Genomic DNA, 13,949 nt, shown 5'->3' on the forward strand with positions numbered 1-13,949 from the left:
AAGACTGTGCTACCAGGACACACTACTGCCTCATGTTTGGCTCGCCAGAGCTGCTCCCAGGGCAGCTAGCCCTCAGTCTGTCTCACTGTCAGAGGCTCTTTCTTCCCACATGAAGGACTTGGCATCTGCTCCTTGTTGAATTTCACAAGCCACCTCCTCTGCCAACTTTCCTGAGCAACCTGACCCTTCAGAGGTGCTTCCCTTAGGAGCCCACCTACCAATTCCATGAAAAAGCCATGGTATGCTACTCACTTTCTTTACTCCCCTTAAGATCTAGATCTCCTGTTTTATGATCATGAATTCAGCCTGCTCCTCAAACACAGCAACTTGAAGTCTAATTGCTAGAACGCTTCTATTGACTTCAAGAGCAACCAGATGTTGTCTTCTCTTTTGGCAGCTTCTCTTTTATGGAAGGGTAATGTTTTCAACATATGGTGATGGAAAAAGACATTCAAGTTTCAACTACTGTAAGTGATGCACAACTAAAGGGAATTTTTAAGCAAGGGGGACAAGTAGAGGAGGAGAAGGACTATCCACTAATTAAAAGTGAAGAATGTCACTGTAAAACATGTATTCTATGATTTTAACATTTTTAAATATCCGTAAAAATAAAAGAAGCATCCAAAAAACGACATACTCAGCCAGCTCAGCACGGAAACGCCAGTTCCTGCTGTTATCAGTCACTAGGAATTCCTGAAGCTGATAAAGATATTCTCGCCTTTTGTCAAGATGAAGAAGCTGTAACAGTAAATATAAACTTACATAAATAAATGTAGGCTACAAGCAGCAGATAGAACAAGAGTTTTAAAATACAGTTAACAAAACGCTTACTTTTATTGAGAAAAAAAAAAAAATCTTTAGTAGGCTAAACCGTACCATGCTTAAATCTGTAAAATCACATGAGGCAAACTAAAAACAAAATCTGATCTAGTCTCTTCTTTTACTCTAGGAAACTGAGAGGTAGGCAGAAAAGTGTTGATTTTAAAGGTTTTGTGAGCTTCAGCTCAAAAAAATGAGGCAGTTACAGAGAAACTCCTAAAGAAATTTGAGAAGTAAGCTGCATAGAGAGGTTAGACCACCAAAAAACTTAGCATCATCCACTGGCACCTACATTATTTATGAATAAACATTCACAAACTAGGCTCTTCAGAGAAAAGAGCCTATCGGCAACATAGAACTCCTGCAAAATACACTCTAGTATTCAACAGACATCTGTATGGATTCCCTCAAAGAGTTAAACCAGTGTTATGTTAAAAAGCAAGTACATAGAAAGAAATGAAGCAAAATACAAAACTGCACTTGACCAGAGCTGAACACAGACATACCTTCAGAAAGTCATGCAGGTGTTTAAGCACTCCTATCCTTACTTCATCTAGATCTTTTAAAAAGCCATTGAAGACAGGAACTAGATCTCCAGCTGTAAGCTGGTCTCCAAGGATGACTGCAAGTTCGTGTATAGAAAATGCTAGTGTCCGCCGAACCTTCCACTGTAAATTAACCACACAAATCATTTTTATTGATGTAGCAGCTCTATTACAACTTGAGGGTCAGTATCCAAGCTGGACTCCCAGCGAGCTATGGTGCTTAAATACATTCATTAGTGTTTCATGTAGCAAATAGAAAATAAAAGAACAGGGGGGAGGAGAGGAGAGGAAAAGGAGAAGGGAGGACAAGTGATAAGGTATCATTTCTTCCACTTGAATATCAAGGAACTAAGGCAAACGGAAGTAATGAAAATATTTTCTTTTTTCCAGGTGTCAGGAAAGAAAATAGTATTTCTGACATCAGTGACACAATCTTCCATGCATTACACTTCGCTTTAAATTCTTTTGGGTAAATTAGTTCCATACTACTGCCCTCTCACTTGTTTAATTTATAAAACAGAATACGTATCCCACAATATTTCAGCTGGTGTATTTTGGCTTCCATAATAGGTAAAGTTTCATCCACACTGAATGCCCTGCAGTCCAAGGACCAGAAATGCTTTCACTCATCCTAAATTGAGGGAGCACTGTTTTAAAAGAGCAACTATTTTTAGTATTTTTAAAAATAAAATATTATCTATTCTTTAGCCAGCACTTTTCAATTCGCACGAGTACTGTTCTTTTGCCCTGGTTTGGTGATTCCATCTTATTTCAGATTAGACTTGTGATAAACTCTGGACAGACTGGAACACAGGGCAATCTGGTTTTACTTTTGTCCTGGGTTAAAAATTTATTAGCTAGTTGTTTTTAATGGCTGCAAAAGAGTTTGGAAACTATGAGCAATAGCCATGTTACTTGCTACACATCCCTGAGAGCTGCTGCTCTGACATAGTGAGCAGCAAGTTAGAGAGAGGTGAAACAGTCTGAGAATGTTTAAAAAAATGAGTATCTCCAAAAAAGGAAACCAGGGAGGACTGAGAAACTGTAAGCCCACAGCAAAATGCACGAAGCCACCTCCTTACCACCCGACAAGAAGCAAAATGCTGCTATTTCCAGTGTTTGTTTTTGAAAAGAGCAATGCTGCATGGTCATAGTGATGTTATTCCCTTATGACTAACTGGATGCAGCCCCAAAAGGCCACCAAGAGGCCTGGTGTGAGGCTGACTCACTGAGCTCCAGACATGCCTGAGGGGCGCATGTCTGTGCACGCACAGCACTGCAGTCCAAATTCTCATACCTTTGAGAATCCCAAGCACTGCCTAAGATCTCAAGCAAGCAGAGAAAATCAGAGATGTCTCCTCACATTCCCACTGGAGATCTACCTCCCAAACTTCACCACTTCCTTACTACCTCAGCACCACACACACAGAGCTTCCTCTGAGATAACTGTTACACTTTCATTTGTTACACAAACAACTAATATCAGCAATGGGAAGCTCCATGTAAAAAGCAGAGCAACCCAACATCCAGTAAACAAGATAAATCATCACAGAAGCTCAGATTATTCATGGTCACATCATAAAAGTTCACATCACTCACTGTCAGAGCTTCTTGAACTTACCTGCATGTCAGATGCCAGTGTCTCATAGGTATCTTTCAAACAGTGCCAATTCTGCCTGCCTAATGTAAGTGCCACACCTGGCAGGCTGTAGGCACAGTGTTTGGCAATCTCGTTATCAACCGTTTGTGCGCGAGAGGGATCAGTCATTGATAAATACTGATCCAGCAAGGCTTGAGGTACAACATCCTAGAGGAAGAAAAGGGTAGAGTGTTTACACTATTTCCAGTTAGTCCTCATAAGGCTTACTAAAACTCCAGGGCACACTGTCAGAAGAATAATTTTCCCCCTACAACTACAGAGTATTATTTAATTACAATCTCTTGATAAGAATGCAAAGTTCATAAGTTCCACCAAAAAGCTCCAAAGAAACAATGGCATGACTGAGGGCTATTTGAAAACATACAGACCAGCATAACAGATGGGTAGGTGGATCACTGTCTACTTAGGCAGACCAGGAAATTAAGAGACTATCTTCTACCTTTTCACAAACATTCAGGCTCGCATGCTGTGCAGATTGGCTGTTTTATCTCACCCATAAAAACAAGCAGAACAGCAAATTATGAGACTTGCTCAAAAATAATTTTCCTATTCCTTTCAAAATCTTAGGGAGGTGGGGAGAAAAAACACTAAATTAAAATCCCTTGGGAAGGGGGCAGAGTATAGGTATAGCATGTTCAAAGTTGCTGTAAAACTTCCTAAATCGTCAGCAGGAAGGAGAAGGATTCTCCAGAGATAAAGACCTCTGCTGAAGACCAATCCTCCTGTCCACTAAGAAATTAAAGCATCTGAACTAAAGCTTTGTGAAAACCTCTTTGCACTGATTTCAATGCTGTCTTTGCTTCAGCTGTTGTCAGTTTATCTCAGGCACTGACTTACCCAAGGGGGTGCACCAGCATTTCCCTAACACAGCTACCAAATAGCTTGGCTCACATAGGCGACAAGAGGGACTGAGGTTCCCACTCAAGGGAACCTCACATTGGTGCATGGTGGCACACTTAATACTGAACTATGTAACAACAAACATTTGATTCCTTTTGGGAAAAAACAACAAAGAGACAGTTTTAGCTTAATGAAAAACTTTCACAGCTTTTCTGTGAAAAGCTGTCAGGGGGTGGGAGCAGTTCCACTCAAAACACTTAACAAAAAATCCCATTTCCTCAATAACCTAATTTTGCATTACAGGATAGTTTCTGGAGAAAATGAAGCCAAACGAAACCAGAGCCTGGAAGTCTATGACAACCACTACACCTCATGTCAAAAAATACTCTTATCTCTTCTCCATAATTAAACCAGAATCAAATGCTGAATTAAGCCATTATCTCTGGAAACAAGGATTATTTTAGAACTACCTATTTAAGAGGTTTGCTGTATTTAATGGAAACTACATTATATCAGAAATGAAATGCATAAAAGAAATCCCCATATATGTAATAAAAAACCCACTTATCCGATACATGTAGAAAAAACAGAAGTCACTGCCATTTACCTGTACTTTGGATTTTCTTTCTTCTTCAGGGCTGAAACTACTGTTAGTGCTCAAATCTGAATCATTATGAATATAGTGAAGTGTAGAATCCATATTCTATGGAAAAAAGTAGTAGTAAAAAAAAAAAGGTCACAAAATACATATTAGACACAAAACAGATGTCAACATGAAGAAGTGATGTCCTCACCTCAGGGTCTTTTTCTTAGATCAAAGGAATACAGGTTTCATGTCAAATACAATTTTGCTACAGCCCAAAATCAAAAGGTCTGTAAGATAAATCTTTTTCCTTTACATTTCAAACACAGGCTCCTCTTGTTCTGCTCCATTTTGGGTCTTATGGAATCACAGGAGAGAAGTACCTTTGAGACTGCATTAAGGAAAATGTAACTAACACATGGGTCACACTGCTTCTCCCCTGAAGGGAAAAATAAAACATCTTTAACGGATTCTGTTGGATTTGTTGCTTTGGATTTGGTCAAAAGGTCAAAACAAAGCCACCATCACGCTTAAGAGCAGAAACTGGTGAGACTTATGCTGTTTCTACTTTCCTAGAGGTAATTATTCTAGTATTTTCTCTACAAACGACCTTCAACTTATAATAGAGTCCTAGTGGACCATAGCTACTGACACAAGCCATCACTCCTCTCAGCAGTTCTATTAAAATCACGTTTAACAATCATTCAAGCATCCTGGCTACACATCTGGGCCTTCGAGATAAGGACTGTGACTCTGTTTCTGATCTCTACCAAGTAGCAGAAGTGTGATACACTATGATAAACTGCCGCTGAGAGGGTGCACTGTCACTCTCTACACCAGTGGAGTTCTCCAAATACAATGGAGTTTGCATAATCAGCTGTGAATTTCAAGTATGTGATGAATATTTGAAAAGTAGATCAGGCTGCTGTAGGGTAGAACAGCACAAAGGCATTTTTGCCAGATATGAGCCAAGGTATCTATCCATAGATGCTGCAGGGTGAGCTCTCGGGGTCAATACAAGCACTGAGAACATGCCTACCCAACCAGCTGTTCATTTCAGTTTGACAATGAGAATTTTCCAGCAAAGTATAAACTTCTTCAAAAAAAAAGCCTCCAGGATACCATCTGTCTTCCTTGGTTTGACTTCAGACAGTTGCTTTTTCCTCTTCCATGAGCTGATTTCCTCTAAGCACTGGGATATAATTTTAGTCACTGAGGTATATAATTACAGGTGATGAATGATAAATGCAGAGCTGTGAGGCAAGTGCATACTGCTGGCACAGCAGCCCAAAGTCACCTGTCCTACCAAGCAGCAGCAAGAAAGTGTTGGAGCGAAGAACAGATCTGTGAGTGACTCCATAACTACATGTGTCCAGCAGCATAGAACTCCAACTATAAAACATCCAGAGGCTCTGACAACCATCTCGGCTGGATTTTAGTCTGGCAGTCAACTATTCACTCCTTTTTAACCTTTTTTTTCCCCCCAGAAAAAGAGATAATTTTCAGCACCGCCAGAAAGTCAGCGGCTTTGACCTCTTTCCAATCAAGAAACAATGAGGCAGCCAGCACAACCCAGCCACAGTGCTTTCCATCAGCTGCTCACGTGCACAGGACCGCAGGCTAGTCACCCATTCTGCTACAATAAAGATGACTCCATCTCACAACCTCTGCTACCCCAGCTCTCAAAGGCTAAGCTAAAAATACTACTTTATTGATTGAACTAAGTTGAACAACTAAATATACTGATGGGTGGCACAGATGGGAACATTTTTACCCAGCCACTTTTAAAGCCAAGTATGCATTCCAGGAAGGAAGATCTTCAGTACAGAAGAACCACAGCATCAGTCGTAATTTAAGTCAGTGCAGTATCTCTATTCCTGCAGATGAATTTCCATCTGTACTTTTTCCATGTAACCTGCGTACACTGAACCGAACGTTGCAGAGAGCCGGGATATAAAAATTCAGCAGGGTTTAGCCTGAAAGCTTCTTGCATGCCACACCGGTGAACCACCACCTCTGAGATGCAAAATCTTTGCCACGGCCTTACAAACCTCTTACGGGAGTGGAGGGATCCAGTCTCCTCCTGGCACCCACCCTCTTCTTAAAGAGAGGTACTTGTGCCAGACAGGAGTGGGCTGATTTTAAGCCAGTTTTCTTTGTCTTTCTTTTCCTTCTCTTCTCTACCTCTAACTGTTAAAAAAGAGGACACCCACACCCACTCACTGAGAATATGACTTGGGGGATTTCTGGAGGCTTACATTCATTTATCAAACCTTACAAAGAGCATACAACCTAAAGAAACAGAAGTGGTGGCTCTTGAGGAAAATACAGAACAGACACCCTCCATCCTCAACAAATATGCTTCATCTATATCTGAAATCCTTATCTGTTCACTCTATCACAACATTTATTTTCATATGAATAGAGGATCTCTCTAACAAGTAGCATTAACTCCTTCAGGAGCCAACACAGCCACAGAACGACAAGCAAAGGGTAGTTTTGCTTTGTGGTAAGTGTGCAGAACTGTAAAGGCTGCTTTCAAATATGACATGCTGTAGAGCTTGACCTTTCTGAAGTGTCTAATACCCTCCTGACATGTTGTTGTACTGAGACTTAACAAAAACAAAACAAACAAATAAACCCCAACAGAACAGGAGGAAAAACCACCACACAAAAAAGCCACCTGTGAAAATCAGACCTCTCTTCACTGCTAGGGGCAACAGGCCCACTTGCTCAACAGATCACAGCTTGGTTCCCAAATTTTAGGTCACCTCTATATCTTTTCACTTGTAAAATGGGGACTTGATTCAGTGCCAGTAACAGACAAGGAACTGACAGATTAAGAGCATCCTTTTAATGAATAAAACTGAAACACGCAAAACCAACATATACCAGTGACATGACGCTGTCATGATGCATTTACACTGTCATCTTACACGCTAGTAGAAGAAAGAAGTGACTACAAAAGGTCATCTGATAAAGAAATGTATCAAACCCGACATCAGGAATTTGGGGCAAGTTGTTCTCTTGAAACAGACAAACCAGCCACATTTATAGTGTTAAATTATGGTTGTGTATAAACAGAAGTATCCAAGTGAATGTCACATTCCTCTGCTCCCTATGTGTTTTTGGGCTACATGGTAGCCCAACAGCTTAAGTGAAAAGTCAATTAAATGTCATCTAAAAACACTGCTCTAATTAAAGAAAGTTAAATAATCACTTGCTGTGGTTTTATGGAACATATTTTGGAACCATTGCTTTCTGCAGAGGTACAGCTTTTAATACTACCTGAGCTTGTAGCACTATATGCAGTGAACACAGCGGGTTTGCCCTAATACATAGTACAGAACATAGTATCAAATGCCACAGACTTCACTCGGGCAGGGGGGCAGTGGTGGGGTGCTGAACAAGTGCAAAAAGCTTTAAAATGTTACTGATTGCTAGAATCCACTTTTTCTCTCAGCAGCCTGCACAACATCCCAGATTGCAGGTCCTCTTATACAGATCAGTAAACTATTATAAAACATTCTGACAGGGAGCACAGGGAACAGAGCAGCTCTTTCTCCAGCTAGGGGTGGGGAAGCAAGGGGGGAGGGCACTGGAGAAGGGGACTCACTTATCAGTAGGGCTCAATTTAAATAAGGCAACTTCACAGGCGTAAACTACAGTAGTATTAAAACATTTTAAGATGTGATATTCACAAAGATTTTCAGAGAAACTATTTTAAGAATTTACAAGGACGAGCACAGAACTGGCAAAAACAAAGGCAAAAACACAACTCATTTTAATTTAGTAGCTAGTGCTTCAATACCGGCCAACAAAACCGACCACCACACTAGCCAAAACTGGGAAGCATTTGGCTGCAATTACAACATGAACACAAAATATGGCTCTATTACTGAAGCCTTGGAAATCCTAATGGAAAAAAATAAGAGTACACAACTTGCTTCTTACCTCAACAGCGTCACCAATTAAAGGCACAATATCATCCAGTATAGGTTTAAAGTTTTGTTGGTCATTGATGGTCAGTTCAGTCTGTGAGTCTGTTCCCTTGCCAACACTGGCCACTGGCTCTTCTTGAGGATCCAAACTAGATGCTATGAGTGCAGCAGACAACACCTCCACTTGTGCTGCAGCATATGAAAGAGAAATACATGAGACTGAACCACAATAAATTTCTAGCAAGACCACAGATCAACTTTTAGACAATGAGTAACTGGAAGACAACTGAAGAACTACAGGGGAGGTACAAATTTAAGATTATTGACTGCTAGTAAATCCCAAACCGGGGACAATTAGTGTAAAACATAAGGCAAATTAACACCCCATTTTTTTTTCCTAGGATTCTCAACCACACTACAATTGAATAGTGAAATTTGTCTTTAAAGCAGATGAAAAAACCCCAGGAGTAAGAGACCGCTGTTACGGCAGGATCAGTTCTATTAAGAATCTCAGTACATAATAATGGTGCAAATACTCTTTGGTGCAGAACGGCACATGAATACTAACTTACTGACTGGGTCTTCTGTGGGAGGTGGGAATAGGAGAGAGAAGGGGGGGTGGAAAAATCAAATAAAGGTTGAGAATAGATTTATTCATATAGAACGGATTTGGGTTCTGAGAGGCTGTGTCTCTATGTATACAGTCATTAAGTTTTTATGTTTTTATAGTAACTCTAAAGCAGGATCTATATAGGAGGATGCTAGACCCCAGGAACTCTTTTCTGGACAGGATACTTTAAGCCTTGCATCCTCCAAGAAATAATGAAGGTTGCACTGTTTGATGTCCTCTTATTCATCAAAAGCAAGCACTAGCACTTCAGACACTGCCATCCCCTCTTTTGAAACAGATCCAGCAGTTCTGAGACTGCTCTGCTTTCCATCCCTCTGCTTACTGCTGATCAAAAAAAAAAAGCTTTGTTGAGCAATGTTCCTTGGATACAGCCTGACCCAAGCAGATCAGCTATCAGAGGCATCTTAGCTGCAAGCAACACAGAATTCAGTGCAGACTGATCTACCCTGCCTCCCTCCTTACCCACTTTTTGCCAAGACGGTAAGAAGGAATTGAATTTACGCAGCCATCCAGAAGCTCAGTTCCTCATAGACTTTGGTTTTTCCAAGCTTTCTTAAATGCCCATCATGAAATTAAATGACGAACAATAGCTTGTTTTTAATCCCACATTGCCATACAATATTTAGAGAGTCTGAATTTCTCCTTTTAGTTTTTTTTTTAATAGGGTTACTCACAAAACTTAAAGAAACTTGAACTTACTTGTAGATAGAAGAAACAGATATGCAATACATCTGTTCAAAGAAGCAAAATTATAACAGCACAATCTTAGCTAGCAAAAATTGGAAAACACCCTACAGGTTCACTGGTTTCTATGTGAAGTCTGACGAACAGGAGTAAAGATAATTCTTTACATCACGCAATGCTAGTTCCATAATTGCATCAAATTTCTGACAGAATAACCAAAAGACATTCCTGCTGCATTACTGTAACTCACCTCAACAGGAAAAAACACAGCAAGTTAGAAACTTAAAAACAAAACCAACATCATACTAATACTTCCACCATAAAACACACTATTAGAAAATATAGTTTCAATATGTTATATTGTAATATACAATCTATAAATAAATACAGAACAATGAGGAATTTTACAAGTTGCAAGATTAACAAAAGCTTTCTATGACTTCACTCTTTAAGTGTTACTCCACTTACAATAAACCTCTGGACTTTAAGGCACATGAGAATAAACAAGATCGAGGTAAGTAAATTCCTATGAAGCTTTTAAGTTAAATAAATCACCCCAAGCCCATGCAAAATACGTGGTCATTTCAGAGCACCTGCTAAGGCAAGAAATGTCTGTCTGATTTAAAGTTTATTCTCATTTAGAGAAATCAAGCAAGCAAATTAAAAGAACTATATTTTGCTGCACATCAAGAAGATGTTTTTCATTAAGGCTTCTTTCATGAAGGACAACTTGATGACAAATGTACACTCCTCTCATTTTCACTTCAAAGTCAAGAAAGTTTATCTTGACTAGGTGACACATACTGCTTCAACACTGAACATGGGTTTACTGAAAAATCCACACAGAGCTCTGAAGATTACTTTTAGTAGCAAGAGTGAAGCTATCTACAGCAGTAATTGGGAATTTTCCAAGACATATTTCCCACACATCCCCACTGTCAGTCTGCACGCCTGGACCACCCTTGCTTAGGGGCTTAATGGGATGGAGACCACACTTATCCCGATTTCCTCTGCCTGCCCTAGAGGAGATAATGACACAAACATTCATCTCCTCAGCTTCCTGTCAATTCTGCAATCCCAAAACATGGGGATGAAGGACCAGAGAGGCCCAACTCCCAAGGATTTCACTGACTGGCAAGTGCCTTCTTTCTTCTTTGAGTGCTTCTCCATAGGTCCTGCCACCAAAGGCAACTCCAGCACTGTCATTCACCAAAAGGTGAATGACCTGACGTCTGTAAACATCTTAAGGTCCTAGCTTAGCAAAGCAGGAAGAGAAAGAGAGTGCATGCGCAAGTATGTGCAGATGTGTGCACAGCTCTAGGTGGCTGCCTTGATACTGAAACTTGAAACAGCTTCCTAATGAGCTGCCTTCACCACCCCAGGCTCAGGTCTCAAGTGCCAGGGCATGTTCCCTGATAATCCCATCACACACAAACACAGTCCAAGATCTGTACTGACACCCTCCTGATGGAGGTGGCTGCTGCTGCTCCTCCTCATCTCCCACAAAGATCTTTCCTACAGCCAGAAGACAGGCAGACAGAAAACCATTAGAAGTACAAAGGATAAGGGTCCCTTCTCACACATGACACAGAGAAATGCCCCAGAGCTCTTGGAAAGCAAGGTTGTGGGAGGAAGACTGGAAGGGAATCTGCTGGCTAACTAGCTTTCACAATTACCTTCAGTAAAAATTGAAGTGTAAAGGTCAGTTTTGTGCATAACACAGAACTCAAGTACTGCAGTGGTAAAATAAAGGTCAATGTTCACTGGATTTTAAAACACTTGCTAATTAACTCTTCCTTTGACTTTTGCTTCAGGTGAGAAGTATTTTTCAGCAAAGAATTATTTACTCTTGGCTACTGTACCTGCATCCTAACAATAACTGGCACAAGCTTCAAATTCAAAACCACATTTTATCTGGCCTCATTAAATTTCCTGGTCCTTGGAAGTTTCTGTCCTTTCAATATGCTTTACTGTTGTTTTCTGTTTCTCCTCACATTTCACTAGAAGACACTGATATTTCCAAGCTGCATGCTCCTTTTTTTTCCTGAAGAATGTGCCTTTCTTACCCTTACTTCTTACTCAAAGGCAAAAGCTATGGGCTGCATTATTGGGTACACAGGAGTTTCTTCTCCACTTTCTCCCCACCTACGGTTCCATTAGCAACATATTTTAGATGTTTGCCACAGGCAGTGCTAGTAGCCTAACTTACAAACAGTTTTTAATGAGGAATGGGATCAACTGACCCCAGATTTGGGCTGGTTTATCCCTATCAGGTCTCCATTTGGCAAAGCAGCCTGTAATTGGTATAAACCACAGTTAACCTCAGTAACCTGCAAGTCAGGCTTTCTTACTTCCCCCAGATAACCTTAAGAAAAGCTGACATTACATGATTTAGCACTTTCTATGCAGAACATCATCAGACAAATCAAGCTGAAGAAAGTGTCCCTGGAATGAAAAATAAAGAAATAAAAACATCTGGGGAAAGAAAAGCAACCTCTGAAGTGAAGACGGCAGCAGCCTCAGGGAGCTGTAAAAAGGTGAGCTGAATAAAGACCCTGTGACCATTTTAAAAGAGCTGGCATACTTTAGAGGAATGTGCAGGTTTCCATCTCCCAGTCTGAGACCCTCGAGGCTGTCTGGCCAGTGGACTGGAAAGGTCCTGTTAACAGGGATTACATACAACTGCTTGACTATGCATAGCTTGTGTAGCTCTGCTAGCCTAGGACGTCTCTCTGATGTGCTGCTCCACCAGTCACTCATACTTATGAAACCCTTCTCCACCCTTTGAGAGCTTCTGAAATGGAGGCTGTGTATTCACTTCAATAATTCAGGCTGGATCAACTCTCAGTTAGACCCAACAAACTTGGCACACTGAAGGCGAAAACACAAGACCACAATAATGAAGACCTTACAGAAAAATGGAGAAGACTAATGGATGAAAAATAAAATGGATAATGCCTAAAATGAAAACCATTTATCACACTTCAATATTAAAAAAATTGAATCTGCCTCCTTATTTAGCATGTATGCTAACTACAATTTAATTTCCTGATCAACAGCTTATGTCATTGAACCACCTATTTAATTATACCGTCAAAACAGGCAAGCAGGAAGTTTACACTGATAACTGGACATGTATTTATGTCCTGGGTTCAGCTTAAACTCATCAATTTAGTTTACGGAAGGAATTGTACTACCTTTAAACATCTTTACACAAAAGAAAGTTCCCTTTTAGCTCATCATCAATTTTCACAATTAAATCAAAATAGATACAATCTCTTTAAGGACCAGGAGAAAGTAGTACTTCTGTCTTTTAAAACGACTGAAAGTTTAAAGCCCACACTGCTAAAGCAACATATCCACACCTCCAAACACTAAAAATGCTTCAGTATCTTTACTATACCTTTAACATCTGGATCGTCCATATGGGGTTCCAAGTTTTCTATCATTTCTTCCAATTCTTTCCTTTTTGTCATAGGAATGTTTGAAGATACTTGCATAGTGAGTTCCTGAATTTCTCTATCAAGTATTATCTCAGAAGTCTGCTGAAGCTCGAGGTCAATATCTATTTCAGGAAGTGGAGTCCTCCAGAAATGGAAAGAGTTGTACAATTCCTGCTCTGAAAGAGAGGTTTCCTGTGAATTCAGCCCAGCCTCCCGCAGACCTGCTGTACAGCAATGAGAACTTCGCTTGTTCTCATCAGCCATGTCCCCACAAGATTCTGAAGACAAAGTGCAATGGAAGGATGACTCAGTCTGGAAATCACTTTCCCTCTGGGAGTTATTTGACACTGTGTTTTGATCTTCCATGGCATTTTCAAGTTTTGTTGCAAAATCATCGTTATCAACATGTGCAGACAGATCCTCTGTCCTGTTGTGCTCGTCCTCTGTTGTAACATCTTCTGTAGTCCTGACTTGCTCACTGTTGAGTGCCAAAGCAATTGAACATTTAAAAACCAAAATACACTCATTGCAAACAGATGCTCTTGAGAAGTCATACACATGCTATCGGCTTGCTATTTATGAAACTAGATTAATTTACAGCATGGCAAAATAAATCATACAATTACAGAATGGTTGAGGTTGGAAGAGATCTCTGGAGGCCATCTGGGCCAATCTCCCTGTTCAAGCAGGGCCACCCAAAACCAGTTGCCCAGGACTTGTATTTTGGAGGATGGTGACTCCACAGCCTCCCTGGGCAACCTGTGCCAGCACTTGGTCAGCCCTCACAGTTAAAAAAAAAAAAA

General features: G+C 40.4%; 1 protein-coding gene across 7 annotated transcripts in view; it reads right to left on the bottom strand.

Annotated features, from left to right (window-relative positions):
- Positions 1-13,949, bottom strand: part of PPP4R1 (protein phosphatase 4 regulatory subunit 1) — a 62,822-nt gene that overhangs the window by 5,073 nt on the left and 43,800 nt on the right. For all 7 annotated transcript variants that reach the window (XM_030489399.1, XM_030489382.1, XM_030489388.1 and 4 more), the window contains 6 exons: positions 13,107-13,624; positions 8,402-8,577; positions 4,472-4,567; positions 2,986-3,171; positions 1,326-1,487; positions 638-738 (listed from right to left, as the gene is read on the bottom strand). In XM_030489399.1, the coding sequence (XP_030345259.1) occupies positions 638-738; positions 1,326-1,487; positions 2,986-3,171; positions 4,472-4,567; positions 8,402-8,577; positions 13,107-13,624 (1,239 nt within the window). The remainder of the gene's footprint in view (positions 1-637; positions 739-1,325; positions 1,488-2,985; positions 3,172-4,471; positions 4,568-8,401; positions 8,578-13,106; positions 13,625-13,949) is intronic.

This window comes from Strigops habroptila, chromosome 1 (genome assembly GCF_004027225.2).
Source record: "Strigops habroptila isolate Jane chromosome 1, bStrHab1.2.pri, whole genome shotgun sequence".
Lineage (NCBI taxonomy): Eukaryota > Metazoa > Chordata > Aves > Psittaciformes > Psittacidae > Strigops > Strigops habroptila.